This window comes from Acyrthosiphon pisum, chromosome A1 (assembly GCF_005508785.2).
Source record: "Acyrthosiphon pisum isolate AL4f chromosome A1, pea_aphid_22Mar2018_4r6ur, whole genome shotgun sequence".
Lineage (NCBI taxonomy): Eukaryota > Metazoa > Arthropoda > Insecta > Hemiptera > Aphididae > Acyrthosiphon > Acyrthosiphon pisum.
The window spans coordinates 121,044,212-121,058,209 of record NC_042494.1 but is presented as its reverse complement, the minus strand read 5'-3'; the positions used below and the strand labels follow the sequence as shown (position 1 = coordinate 121,058,209).

General features: G+C 29.5%; 2 protein-coding genes across 2 annotated transcripts in view; both read left to right on the top strand.

The window, feature by feature from the left end:
• LOC100165083 (alpha-protein kinase 1) overlaps positions 1-1,138 on the top strand; it is a 7,205-nt gene extending 6,067 nt beyond the window's left edge. Inside the window, exon 3 of the mRNA XM_001942474.5 lies at positions 94-1,138. Within this exon, the coding sequence (XP_001942509.2) occupies positions 94-355 (262 nt within the window). The 3' untranslated portion in view covers positions 356-1,138. The remainder of the gene's footprint in view (positions 1-93) is intronic.
• A 5,385-nt stretch (positions 1,139-6,523) lies between these two features.
• Positions 6,524-13,561, top strand: LOC100163004 (dnaJ homolog dnj-5). The gene is made up of 10 exons (XM_001942508.5): positions 6,524-6,875; positions 8,452-9,664; positions 9,726-9,857; positions 9,922-10,125; positions 10,189-10,309; positions 11,040-11,261; positions 11,349-11,502; positions 11,592-11,707; positions 11,932-12,297; positions 12,676-13,561. Exons 2-10 carry the CDS (start codon positions 8,455-8,457, stop codon positions 12,809-12,811), a joined length of 2,661 nt encoding a protein of 886 aa, XP_001942543.2. The 5' UTR covers positions 6,524-6,875; positions 8,452-8,454; the 3' UTR covers positions 12,812-13,561.
• Positions 13,562-13,998: the final 437 nt, after the last annotated feature.

The window sequence follows — 13,998 nt, the reverse complement described above, 5'->3', positions numbered from 1 at the left end:
AAATACAAACTAATTAAATATAGTAACATACAATGTATCGTATTTTTATTAAAATGTTATTCAGTTATTATTATTAATTATAATTTTTTTCAGGCCAAATGGTAAGGAAAACGGAAAGGAAATTTACATGTATGACGTGACACACAATCAGGTCAACAAATTGTCGGGTGAATTGAGTGCGACTTTCGTAGATGTGGCCGAGTCAAACTCGCAGAGTCACGATTTGGACAATCTATCGTCCGAAGAGGAGGTGGATGTATCCGGAAATAGCACTACCGATAATACTCCTGTCGTATCCGGTTACAGCAAGACGAACGACTTCTCGGGCTCAATTGTTGCCAATGCCAATAATTAGACTGATCTGTTAAACATGCTATTCTTAAAGTTTAATTTAAGCTTGCACATTTTTTCATTAATCATTTCCTAAATCATACAAAAAATAATTACAAGTAAATTCGTTTGTTGTTTTCAAATAAATATTTTTAAACATTTTTTATTAATACATTTTACTTTTTACATAAATATAATGAATTTAACTTTTACGGAAGTAATTTTAGACTACTTGTATATTTTAGAATTTCAGGTTAAAAATGTATTTAACATACTTCGAATTCGAAATAAGTGTACATAAAATAGTATATAAAATAAAGTATGTATTCTAATATAATAAAATATGTACCTATTCTAATATAATAAAAATAATATATTTTTTTATAAGTATAAATTATTGGAATGTTCTGTATTGATTGATAAATAATTGGTAAAAATCATAGTATACCTACAGTACTTTATATGTACTCTATAATAAATATATAAATTTTAAAAACTAAACAGATTTGTTACCTAACTAAAGTAAGAATTTGTATATTAGTACATTTTACTAGGCATCGCGTGGTCCTACATATTGTAATGGTACCTGCAAAAAATTGAACGCTATCGATATAGTATTATTATGGGTAAGTGTAACATAATATTATAATTTAATAATAGTGGAGAAAAAATATTTTACCATTACATTAAATTGTTAAATTTATCGATTATTCTTGTAGCTCTATCCACTGTCATAGTTACCAGTGTCATTTTAGTATAGTAAATTGTATGCAATGTTTTATATATTTTATAAATTGATAAAATGATAGTTTGTGTTTATCTATTTCATGTTGAATATTAATAATCGCGATTAATCCAAACCACTTTGAAATAATGTTATTGAAAATTGCGATACGCACACTATTATTATTATATCGATTAGGCAGCATTACAGGTTATTTAATTCGCGTATAGATAGGTTACATATTAGTTTAAATATTTATTCCGTTTTATTATTTTATTACACCACATAATGCGTGCCTAAATAATATACCTATGCAATTAAATTTGAAACTAATATATTGTAATATAGGAACCTCATATACACGCATTATAAATATAAAACTTTATATTAGTACCTCACGTGCGCATACCTGCTATGAACCATTATCATATATTATACATTATACATGTACGATGTACCCTATAACATAGATATATGATATATGATATATAAGTACAAGTAAAGTACATATTATACAATACACAATTTACGTGCAGATCATTTCGTATTTTAACGTCAAACATATTTATAGGCAGGCATGTAAAATATATCGTAAACATGCCACTATTTAAAACTTTAAACGCACTTAAGGTTAAAGGTTCAAAAAGAAAGTCACGATATAAGTAAGTACCTAGGTAAGTATATATTATAATATGTGTCTAGTGTATACGATCTGATTGACCTAGAAAGGACCGAATTCTTATACTTCGTAAGAAAAGCGTGTAATCCTACATCTCAAAACAGCGAGTGTTCTACCGAGTGTTCCTTTGAATAATCTGTGAAGGGTTCCTGCCAAATATTGTATTTATATGGCATATTATATATTTATATGTATAGATTAACGAAATCTATCTCAAGTTTAATAATACTATTGTAATATTATCTTTAAGCTAATAACATAATATTATAAGACGAACACCCGTCATTATATGACTAATATATACCTACCTACGTCTCTATACAAGTGATACGACAATTATTATTATAATATTATGCAGCATTACAGTTATTTGGTACATTGGTTGTATAATATTACGTATACAGGTATTAGTTTCATCGAATAGTGAGATCAATTATAAAATACATGGTCATAAAAAATTGCTTACATATACCTGCTACATACACTGGAAGTGGAAATCACGAGCCATTGAAGAAGTGTTATCGATGAAATATGTACATTTTTATTTATATTCATAGTTTCACTTAGATAATAACGATTTCACTGTATTTAATTTATAAAACAATACTGTTTTTTTATTGTTACCTATTTATTTTGACATTAAAGCGAATCTAATATTGTTTATTTCATTTCATAACATAATATAATATTTATAGTATAGAATTATACACATATATATAATTACTTTTATGGCTTTTTAATCTGTATGTTAGGTACGTACTATATTGTATACTTTTTAGGTGTTAAAATTAAAATTATTGTGACATCCATTGGTCATTCACTCGTATATTCTTGAATTTTATATTTAAAAATTATCGATATCATCAATGTTCCCAGTATCATAATGTATGAAAAAATAATCTTAAATTATTATAAATATTTTATTAACACTTGAAAATGAATACGTACGTTTTAGATTTTTATTTTTTAGTCACAGCAATGCCTATACAAAAATCCAATTATCATTATAATTTTCAAATATAAGTACGGATATTGTGCTTTTTATTAATGAAAATCGTTGCAAAATCAAAGTAATTATTAAATATTATATTTATTAGTTATTATTTCATAATTCAATATTGTAGTTATAATTTACTAATGAAAATAGACAGCTATAGTGGCTAGTGCTAAAGTTTAAACGCTGTCTGAAGCATAGAAAAGTTCATAGAACTTACAATCTTTAAGAACTTTAGATATTTCATATGCTCGTGTATATTAATTCGTGTCAAACTTTATTCAGTACTTTTGATATGATTTTTAGTTTTTAATGTTTTAAAATTTTAATCATCTAATTAATGGTTTGTCAATTTTAAAAGTTTAAAGTTCAGATTATTAGAGCAAAGATGAGTAATCACTAACCAAGATGCAAAATGTAATTCCTTTCCAATATAACTTTGTTTATTCAAATTTTAAATAATACTATACGTGTGGTATTAAACTGTTATCGTAGAATTACATTTTATTTATACTTTTTAATGACCTATATATAGCAACATATATGTACTCTGACTTCTGAGTATAAACATATTTACATAAATTATAATAAAATATGTATACATAGTCGTAGAATCCACGTATACATATCCAACACTAAATTAATTAGTATTAATTTAAAGTATTTTGTAAAACAAATAATTTCTTGGCTGTGTATAGTGGGATTTTTCTCAGCATGATTATAATATTATGTTATTCTCTATTCTCATATTTAGGTATTATCTCTGCGATAGTGTGTTAAGTACAAATAAGGACTTTCTAATAAAATATCGTATAATTACGAGCTTCTTTCAGATTTGTCGTACCTATGGTACGTGTAATATACTAATATACGAAATAAATATAGCAAACTATCAGTCAGAATCCATGATAAGATTTCTATATATATCCGTATATTTGGTGTTTCTTCAGTTTCTTGAGAGTTAAAAAATTTAGAAATCAATGTCAATAATTAGCAATAATTTTCAAATTCTACAGATAGGTAATTGTTTTAGTTATATACCATAATATACGAACCATTTATGTTCATGAAGTAGTAGTATCATTGTATTTCGACACAACTTTCGTAACCACAATTAAAGTGCTTACCAATTCACCATCTACATATATAATTGTTGATTTTATAAGTAATATTTTTAGGTATCAAAGACATATAATCTACTAGGTATAAGACTTATATTTAATCCTAAAAAAAAATCATTATAAATCATTTTCTATAGGTACCTATCTTGTCTTATTAAAATAATAATATGCACGTTATTATAAAACTTTATGCTTTTAACCAACTCATGCATTGATGCATATATACTTTAAATATATATATATCATATCAACATAATATATTATACTTATGTAGTTATGTATTTCAAATAACTGTAGCTAGTACTTATGTACATTTGTATCATGTTTTTATAAGATGTGTTAATTATTATTATTGGTTGTTAATATTTGAAGTGTAATATACATTTAAAAACGTGTTTTTAATCTGATTTGGCAATACCAAAATTATAACATAATTTATTATATTTGTTGCATTTATAATTTGATACCTATTCATAAATTACGTTTATAGGAACTAGGAAGTTAGCACTGTTCTCGTAAACTGTTCTTTCCCTTATTTGGTTTTTTATGATTGTGCAAATATACATAATATCTTTTACGAGATCGGAGATTGTCCGAAAGTGAAGTAAATGAAGGAATATTATATTACGTCGAAAATAAAATACTGCAGGTACTTATTGATTCCAAATTATAAGTAGTATAATTATATCAATTGTTAATATAATTAATTTATGTAAGTCACAAATCACAACAATTCCGTTGACTGATCCGAATTAAAAAAAAAAAATAGGAAACCTGTGGAAATCAAACGCAAATCTCGGTTAACGCTATTAACACCATACCCTGACTTATGTCATGTAATAATATGGACATTAAATAAAATAAATGTTCACCTTGATAGAAGTGTAACAACGACCATGTTTAAACAATGACTATTAAGAAATAACGGTAAAAAAAATTGAATGAAATTATTAGAAATTATTGTATACCTACAAAATAATTAATAATATAATACACTTCATTAGTACATAACTCGTGACAAACAGAAAACAGGAAGTTTCTTGTCTCGGCTTTCCGTTTTATAGGCAATAAACATCATAGTGCTATAATATTAAATAATAATCCACTCGAACATGATATTTCAAATTAGTTCTTTCATCAATATAGTTTTAAGCCTAATATTATAATACCGTTAGCCGTCGTGAATAATTATACGGGTTTTAATATCTCTTAAAATGCTTCAAATTTCGTTCCTATTGCCGACCGAGTACAGCATGATATTTAAAATATTATGACTAAATAAATTACTCGGTAGGTAGACTAATTAAAAACTACCATAGAAACATAATATTTACGTATTACCAAGTAGTACAAAGATAATTTAACCAACTCGAAAGTACTAAAAAAATCAAATAATTAATAATGGAATGAACAGTTTTCATTTTAAAATTTTGGTGTCTATATAGTATATACATATAAACATTGATCTTAGACATAAACGATAAACAAAATATTACAATTAAATATTAATGCTGTTTATTTTGTTAATTCCCCAATACACTATACAATTATTACTTATTAATAACTTTTTGGTATTAACTCTTAGGGCCGTTCTTACAATATCCGGTTAAACTTAACCGACCGAATTCTGCCGGTTATAAAATCTGTTATCAGTCGGTTAGCGTTAACCGACACTTTACCGGACATTGTAAGAACGGCCCTTAATATCTTAATAGTTTTATCTTGAGCTCAACTATATAGGGGTCTGCTATTAAAGTGCTACTAGTGCTAGGTATGGTGGGTTTCTAACGAATCTAAACATTTAGGTACCTAGGTATAACTGTTCAATATCGAAATGTCCGCTTGTTTCAGTGTCCAGCGTCCAGTAGACAGTAGTATAAAAATAAAAATGAAAAATCCACCAATCAAAATTGAACTCATATTTTTTTCAGACACAATTTTTTTGCACTCAATTGTTTTATGTAAGATAAAAAAGGATTTTTTTTTTACGAATTGACAAGAACCTCCAGAAAGGGTTTTTTAAATACCTATCTAATCGTCGGCTTGTACGTATTTCTCCTTAAATCGATTAGATTAGGTGACTAAACGTACGTGCTACATTACTACTAAAACTACAGTACAAAGTACAACCACAGCTGCTGTTGCCATCGTCGTGGTACTTGAGCTCTCAAAACCATAACCTCTAAAAGTAAAACAGGTAACAACGGAAAGGAACGACGAAATAATAAAAATACAACGGACCGGTGGCCAATCGCCAACGTTACGATTTCGACCACAATACAGGTAACAAGTCTATCGGTGGACGTCAAAAACGATACACGTCGTCTTGCCGATGGCTGATCAGGTCCACGTTAAAAACGATTTTGTTGACGGGTTGCCGAGTACCTCGATGACGTGTCGTCGTGTGTTTAGGTCTACTACATCGCTTCGATTATTTATTATAACAACGATATTAATATTAAAATATTGTTGTCGTCGGACGAATAATAGGTAATAATAATATGATACGAGAGCTGAACGTCATCGCAAAGACCGCGTACGATAATTATGGTACACGCCGCCGCGTACGGTAATACCGGGCGCGCGCGCAGCAGCAGCAGCTGCTCGCTCTCGGGTCGCGTTCTTCGGTATCGTGTGGCGGTGGTGGGGGATCTCATCGATGACTCGCCGTGCACATGACCCGTGCGAAATCGCAAACATGGCCGACACCATTGTTTTGATTTTACCACACTAATTGCGTGTGTGTGCGCGCGCGCTCGTCTGTGTGTGTGTCCGTAGTTTTTTAACTCGTTTTTTATACATACGAATTAATTTTTTCCACCGATTTTCACTCGGCCCGGACGATGCGCCGGCTGGTCGATTCCTGCCTGTCGCGTCCCGTCCATTTCCATAACACCGACGCATAGTAAAACGCTTTCCCGTTTGTCGTCCGCGTTTCGTCTCCGCCGAAAAATATGTAAATAATATTCGGACGACGACCGGCCAGCTGCAACGCTATACATACCGCCACAGCCGAGAACAATCCTAGTGAGTAGTAATACCTATATAGTACCTATAGGTGGTCTATTTGATGACCGTCACATCCGCTCTTTTCTTATCAATAACGGATGTGCAAAGGATAATAATATGAAAAAAAATCGGGCTGTCGGTGGAGTATGGTCGTTAGTCTGTGGTCAGTCCACGGGGTAGATCATTTTGGTACTGTTCGTCATCGTCAGTTCGATGATTTTTCGATGATTTCTCTTCGATTGAGTACTTTTCAATTTTTATCTTATTTTCGACTTTTGCCCCTGCCTCTGAAATTGCAGCGAAAGGTCTCCTTTCAATGGCTGTTGTGTAATTACGGCCAGTCTACCATCCCACAGCAGCATAATATTATATTATATCCTCAAGACAGTCTGATTTGAATTCCACTAGAAAGTTGTAGATTCTATTTAATTTCATCGTGTATGTACATAGGTATACCTATCTTTTATAGTTTTATATGTTGGTGTACCAAGCTTACGTTTCGCTAGGTTAGGTTAAGCAAAGTCAGTACCAATCTGCAATCAATAGAACATTGTAAATTCTTCTCTATTCTTAGAGCAGAAATTTACCTCTGTATTTACCACTGTTTTTAACCGATTGGATCAGTCTAGATACCTTTTAAAAAAATTATATACATTATTGTACTATAATAGTTCATCATAGTATGAGTTTAGTTTTATATTTAAATAATAATCTACTCTGTTCTTGTCATTTGTATATAATATTATATTTATTTTAAAATATTGGCCTGAAAAGTAGGTTATTAAATCTACCTATTCAATTCTTGAAATGTATTATTATAGAATATTTCTTTTACCTACTTTTATTGTTTTCTAGTTCAAAAACATCCTTGAGTATTACCTATTGTGAAATAGATTGGACATAGATATCTATTGGTAACATTATTATTAAATTCAAACTTTGAACTATAAATGTTCTTCATTGTTCATTGATAATTATTTTTCCTAAACAAATAACTCAATAACAACATTATAAAAGAAAAATATTCATATAGGTACCTATCTATTATTTTATTGAATTTTACAATTTGCTTATTTTTATTTTTGTGTCTTTATTCGGCAGGTTTAGTATAAATAAAAATAATATTTTACATTTTAATTTTTATATCTGCAATGAAAAAGATATTAATGATATTAATGCAATGACATCTGTACTATTTTTGACTTGGCTCAAACTCTTATACAAATTCTTTAACTATAGTAATCTATTCATTTGTTGATTTTGAATTTTTCATCTTCAATTATTAAATTAACAAGATACACAAAGTAGTAGTTATAAATTAGAGTATAATTGTAAAAAGCTTGACGTCAGCTACCTATATTTTTTAGATATACCTGTCAATCATATTTCATGTTTACTTAATGGATATACATATTTTATTATCATTAAGTACCATAGGTACTGACTTTTATTGATTTTATTTTTATTTAGCCATAGGCATATTAATCTACTTTGAATAATTATAGTTGTAATAACTAATTAATGGCTATGATATATTACTAATTTTATTATAAGTTATAACTACCATTAATGTATTATTTTTTCATGAATGAAGAATATGGATAACCAGGGCCATCATCAATCTTCGGTGAAAAAACGTTCCATTGACGATATTATAAACAACATAACATCAGATCTTCAAAGTTATGAAGGTCGTTATATGGTGTTGGGTAACCCGAGACAATCGACTGATATGATGTGGCAGCAAGTGAACAACTATGCAAATCCTCCTCAGCCACAACATAATATTTATAATCAAGAACCGATGAATTTGTCAAATAACAACCCATACATATTAAATAATAATCAGTATACTCAATATATGCAACCTCAAAATTCAATACCAGGATATGTTAACTATGATCATCAAGTATATCAACAACAGCATCATCCTCATCATCTTCAGCACCATCAACAGCAACAGCAGCAGCAACAACAACAACAACAACAACAACATCATCAACAGCAGCAACAACAACAACAGCGACCACAACACCAACAAACTTCTCAGCAGCAGCAGCAACAAATGAACTATACATACTATCAACAGTCACAATATACTTCTCATCCCATGTCATACCAGACCCCTACATATGGTCTTTTTGATGCACCGTGTAATGATGCCCTCATTGAAAACCTCGTTCAAAGTTGGAGCCAAACTCAAAGCAATGGTGGAGTATTTAGCCCTTTTGGAGATCAAGCATTTCAGACATCAAGAGAAATTATTCCTGAACAAGATATTAATGTTCTTAACCATAACACAATATCTAACCACAAAAATATTACTACACCAGTTAGGAAGGTTAGAATGGTAGCAGAAGTGCGTCCAATGCGACCAAGTTATTCTGATGTTTTAGCCAAGTCTCCTGCTGTAGGACCAGTAAAAAAGACTGCAGCTAGTACACAAGTAGAAACATCTTTAGATGTCAAAACTTCATCTAAAGTAAAAACAACTGTTAAGAAAAAGAAGAATTCAGCTAAGGTGGGTCAAGGGGAATCTGGGTTAAGAAGACAAAATTCATCTGCGAGTAGTGAAGAGCGCAACACTCCTACAGTAGAGTATAAAGAGGATAAAAAGTCTGAAATAACAATCAACGGCAATGAAAAGGTGTGGACATCATCTGAAGACTTGAACGGATCAGAATATTTTGAAGCTGATGAAAATGCTTATAGTAATATTTTGGTGCCAAAGTCTAAAGAAAATAATAAGAAAGATAAAACGAAAGTTAAACCTAAGGCAGCAACTATTCCATTGTCAAAAAGCTTAGGTAAATTAAAAATATATGGTATTTTTCATATCACATCTTGTAAAATTGTTCTTTTTTACAGGTCATACTGTAAAACCTCTTAAAGATGATGTTGAAAAACTCAAGTCCAAAAAAACTGTTCAACCAAGTTGTGTGATTGGTGCTAAAAAAGACAAGTTAAATAATGATTCAAAAAAGCATAGTGAATCAAATAGTATGTTAATATTTTTTAAAATTGTTTTTGATTATAAAATTGTATTTAAAACATTTTCCAATAGATGTTAATTCAACAACAAAATTTGATGACATTGAAAAACCTTCAACCAAAATGTCTTCAAATGTATCCCAACTACAACAGACTGCAGCAACTAGTAAAAATCAGGGTTCACGTAGTACTGCAACATTCACAGCACTACCATTCAAAGCAAGATATCAACGTGTAACCAAGAAGCGACCACGTAGCTCTGCCATCAACACAATGAGTATGTTTAATTAGATACAACAATGTTTGGTTATATTAAAACTAATCATGTTGATATTTTCAGTAACGAAGCATTTGAACTTTTTAAAAGCTCAGTTTGTTCAATATGCTCCATTAATGGTCTTCTGGTTTGTTCATCTATTATGGGACGTTATCACCATGAGCTTACATTTACTTTTACATTTGTAAGTTAACTACTGTTAAGCACTAAAATCAATTTTTAAGTCACTTTGTACGATATTCTATGAAAAATATGAAGAATGTCGGTATTTTGTATAGTATGATAAAAAAATAAACTATAGAACACTTAACCTGTTCTGAACAGTTTGTACTAATTTAATATAATAGGTAAAAATATGAAATTAAATTATAAATTTAATAGATTTAAAGTTACTTGTTCATTCATAAATAGTGTTACAATAGTTAAACAAAGACCACATTTATTTGTATAATTTTTATGGGAATCATTACTACTCTACAGTCAACCACACCAGTTTTAACATCCTATATTTTGTAATTGGAAAAGCACACATAATTGTTACCATTTTACTACATACGTTTATAAGGTAAAAACTAACTCAATGTTACAAATCAGAATGAGTAACAGACAGAATTATCAATTAGTGATAACAACAATTTTCGTGAGTGAACGAGAAAACTATAAACGTATTATAACGTACCTATATATTTTTTTTCTGATTTATAAAATAACACCCAAACATGAAATTATTTTGATAAGTAAAAACAAAACAAAATTAATGAATTATTTTGTTCAATCATACAAACTATTTTGCTGTCTACATTTTTAGTTTTGCAGAACTATGCATTCTGAATTTTTATAAGTGGCCATTTACTAAAAAATATATTTATTTAATATCGGATAAAAAATATTGTATATTTTTATTTATTATACAGGTCTGCATCAGGTATTACTCAACTGGCCGATTTTAGTAAGAATTGCTGGAAGCATTTTTGGATTGGATTGAGCTCTCCGTTTACAGGTGCATCACACTGGGCTCGAGTCAAATGGAAAGATCAGAATTCGGGTAATACTCTGCAAACAAATATTCCACTGCCTACTACTGGTGAAGAAGCACTGAAAAGGCTACTTGCTTGTAAAGGAAAAGATCCGTACAGGTAATTTCAGCAATCTAAACAAAAATTATTTCAGAAATATCATGTGATAACCTAACTTTTACATTAAAAAAATTATATGTACTTCAGTATTTTGGGTGTAACTGTTGATTCATCCGAAGATGATATCAAGAAGTATTACAAGAGACAAGCTGTTCTTGTTCATCCAGACAAAAACAATCAATCAGGAGCTGAAGAAGCTTTTAAAATTTTAATTCATGCTTTCAACATGATAGGTGATCCAGTGAGTTGTTTTTATTTATTGACTGCGCTGGAAAAACATATTTTTATTTTGTGCTTTCATTAATCCTATTTATTCTTTTATATTTATAGGAGAAACGTAAACTCTATGATAGTGGTATTGAGCACATTAAAGAAAACTACGATGAACTAAACAAATTGTTGAAAAATCTTCATGAAAAAATGGCACAAGTTGCAAATACAATTAGGTATTTAAAACAATAACATTTAAAAATTAATTTTAGGTAGAAGGTATTCTAAGATTCATTAAACTTACATTTTATCAAAGTGTGAAAGTAAATTTTATTAATTTTATTCTATTTTTTTATTGTTAAATTTGTAATATTTATCAAATTTCATTATATTAAATGTTTTTTATTATAATTGATGTAGTATTCTTGTGTTAGTTGATGAATTATGTTTTTTTTTTCAGGTGTACTAGCTGTGGTAAACGGCACAAAAGAAAGCTGGTGTTGTGTCGGCCAATGTATGCTGCACGCTTCTGTGCATTGTGTAATGTACATCATTCCGCTCGTGATGGTGATATTTGGTCTGAAAGCAGTATGTTTGGTTTGCGCTGGAAGTACTTTGGATGTATGGACGGTGGAGTATACGACATCACTGAATGGGCCACTTGTCAGCACGGTAGTCTGAAGCACATGCGAGCAGATACTCATTCTGTACAGTACAGAATAATATTTGGTGGCAAACAACAAACTCCCGAGCCAACGGTTTCCCCATCACCACCTCCACAACCCAGAACACAAGCACCACCACCACCTTCAACGCCCTTATTTGAGTATGTATCATAAAATAAACTTGATGGACTGTAATAAAATCAATAGGTTTCTTCAACAATATCGTTTTGAATTGTACGATATTGAATCGCGATATCAATAAAATAATTTAGGTAACGATATTCCGATATCTCTATGACTATCATAATTGTTAATACGCAATTGACTAGGTACTAGGTAGTAATTAATGGTATTAGTTAACAATTAATTGTTTTAAAATATATAATTCAAGAGCTTTGGCATTAAAATCAGTTTAGCTTGCTGTACATTGGTATATTACGATTGTCGTTACCTAAATTTCCGAAAAAAAGTTTTCGATATCGATATTGTTAAAGAACCCTAAAAATTAATGACCGAACCATAATTTTTTTTGCTTGCAGTTTTCATCAACCACACCTAGACGAATTCTTGAGTTCATTTTATCAACATCCAGTGCCGGGTTCTGCTACCAATGGTGAATTTGGAACCACAACTGACATTCCTCGGCAACGCACTAAAAATAAAAGAAAAAAATAGAAAATGATCTTCCTTGAATGTGCACTGTTAGATATATGTTTTTCATTTTCGAAAAGCCAATTTCAAATTAAGTATCTTATTTAGACTAATAATTAATAACTCGTACAGATTGCAACATTTTGTTTGTATTTTTATTTTAATTTACATTTTAAACAACTTATCACTTGTACTTGTATATATGAGTACATTGGCGATTTACACTGTTTTTCATTATCATTATCATTGTCATCACTATCATATTTATGTATGAACAAATACGCCCCTCAAATCAAGTGATATATTTTTTTAATACTTACGATTAGTGTTTTATTAATTTACTACATAACATTAACATCTGTTTATCATATACTGTTTCACGGCTTAATTTTAAATTAACCTTAATATTAACACTCTGTGTTTTTATTCATTGTTTCTGTTCAAAACTTGTTTCTCAAACCCTAAGTTAAAAAAAAAAATTCATTAAACCTTTATTTCCCACTTATTTTTTATGTTTTAGACTTAGCGTTTAACCCACTGAATTTTTTTGTCAGTACAACATTATTATTTATGTATACCTCAAACGCTGCAGTAATGTCAATTTTGTGAACTTAATAATGTAATAACAATAAATACAATATCCGTCTAAAAAATAATTCAGTATTAAAGTATTTGATGTTTATTTTCTGTTTCAAATCCTCGTCATTACCCAGTATTGTAAGGAATACTTTGAAAATGTATTTAAATAAATTTTTCAAAAGTATAAAAATATTATTTTGGTGTTGATTCTATTTATATTTATGCACTCAACTAACCATAGTTGGTTACCACAAAAAGATTTTGGACTGAAATGGTTTTCCATTGAAATTCTTTTTCCTGTTCATTGATGCAGAACACTTGTAAGTTAACAATTCTCATATTTTTCTGAATCACAATTTTTGTTTTATCTAAAAGAAATAAGAATATTTATCACTTTGATTTTGGACCTTCATTAAATAATGTGTTATAACCACGATGTAGGTAAAACCTACCTACCTTACCTACATCGTGGTTATAACAAATAGGTTTTGTAATAAATGATCTAAGGAAGTGCTAAATATGATACAAACTGTAATATATAACATCTTTGATGTATTAATTTGATAAGAAGCACACTCTGAGAATGGTGCTAGTCATTACTAATTATTCATTGTTATTATCTTTCCCTCCAA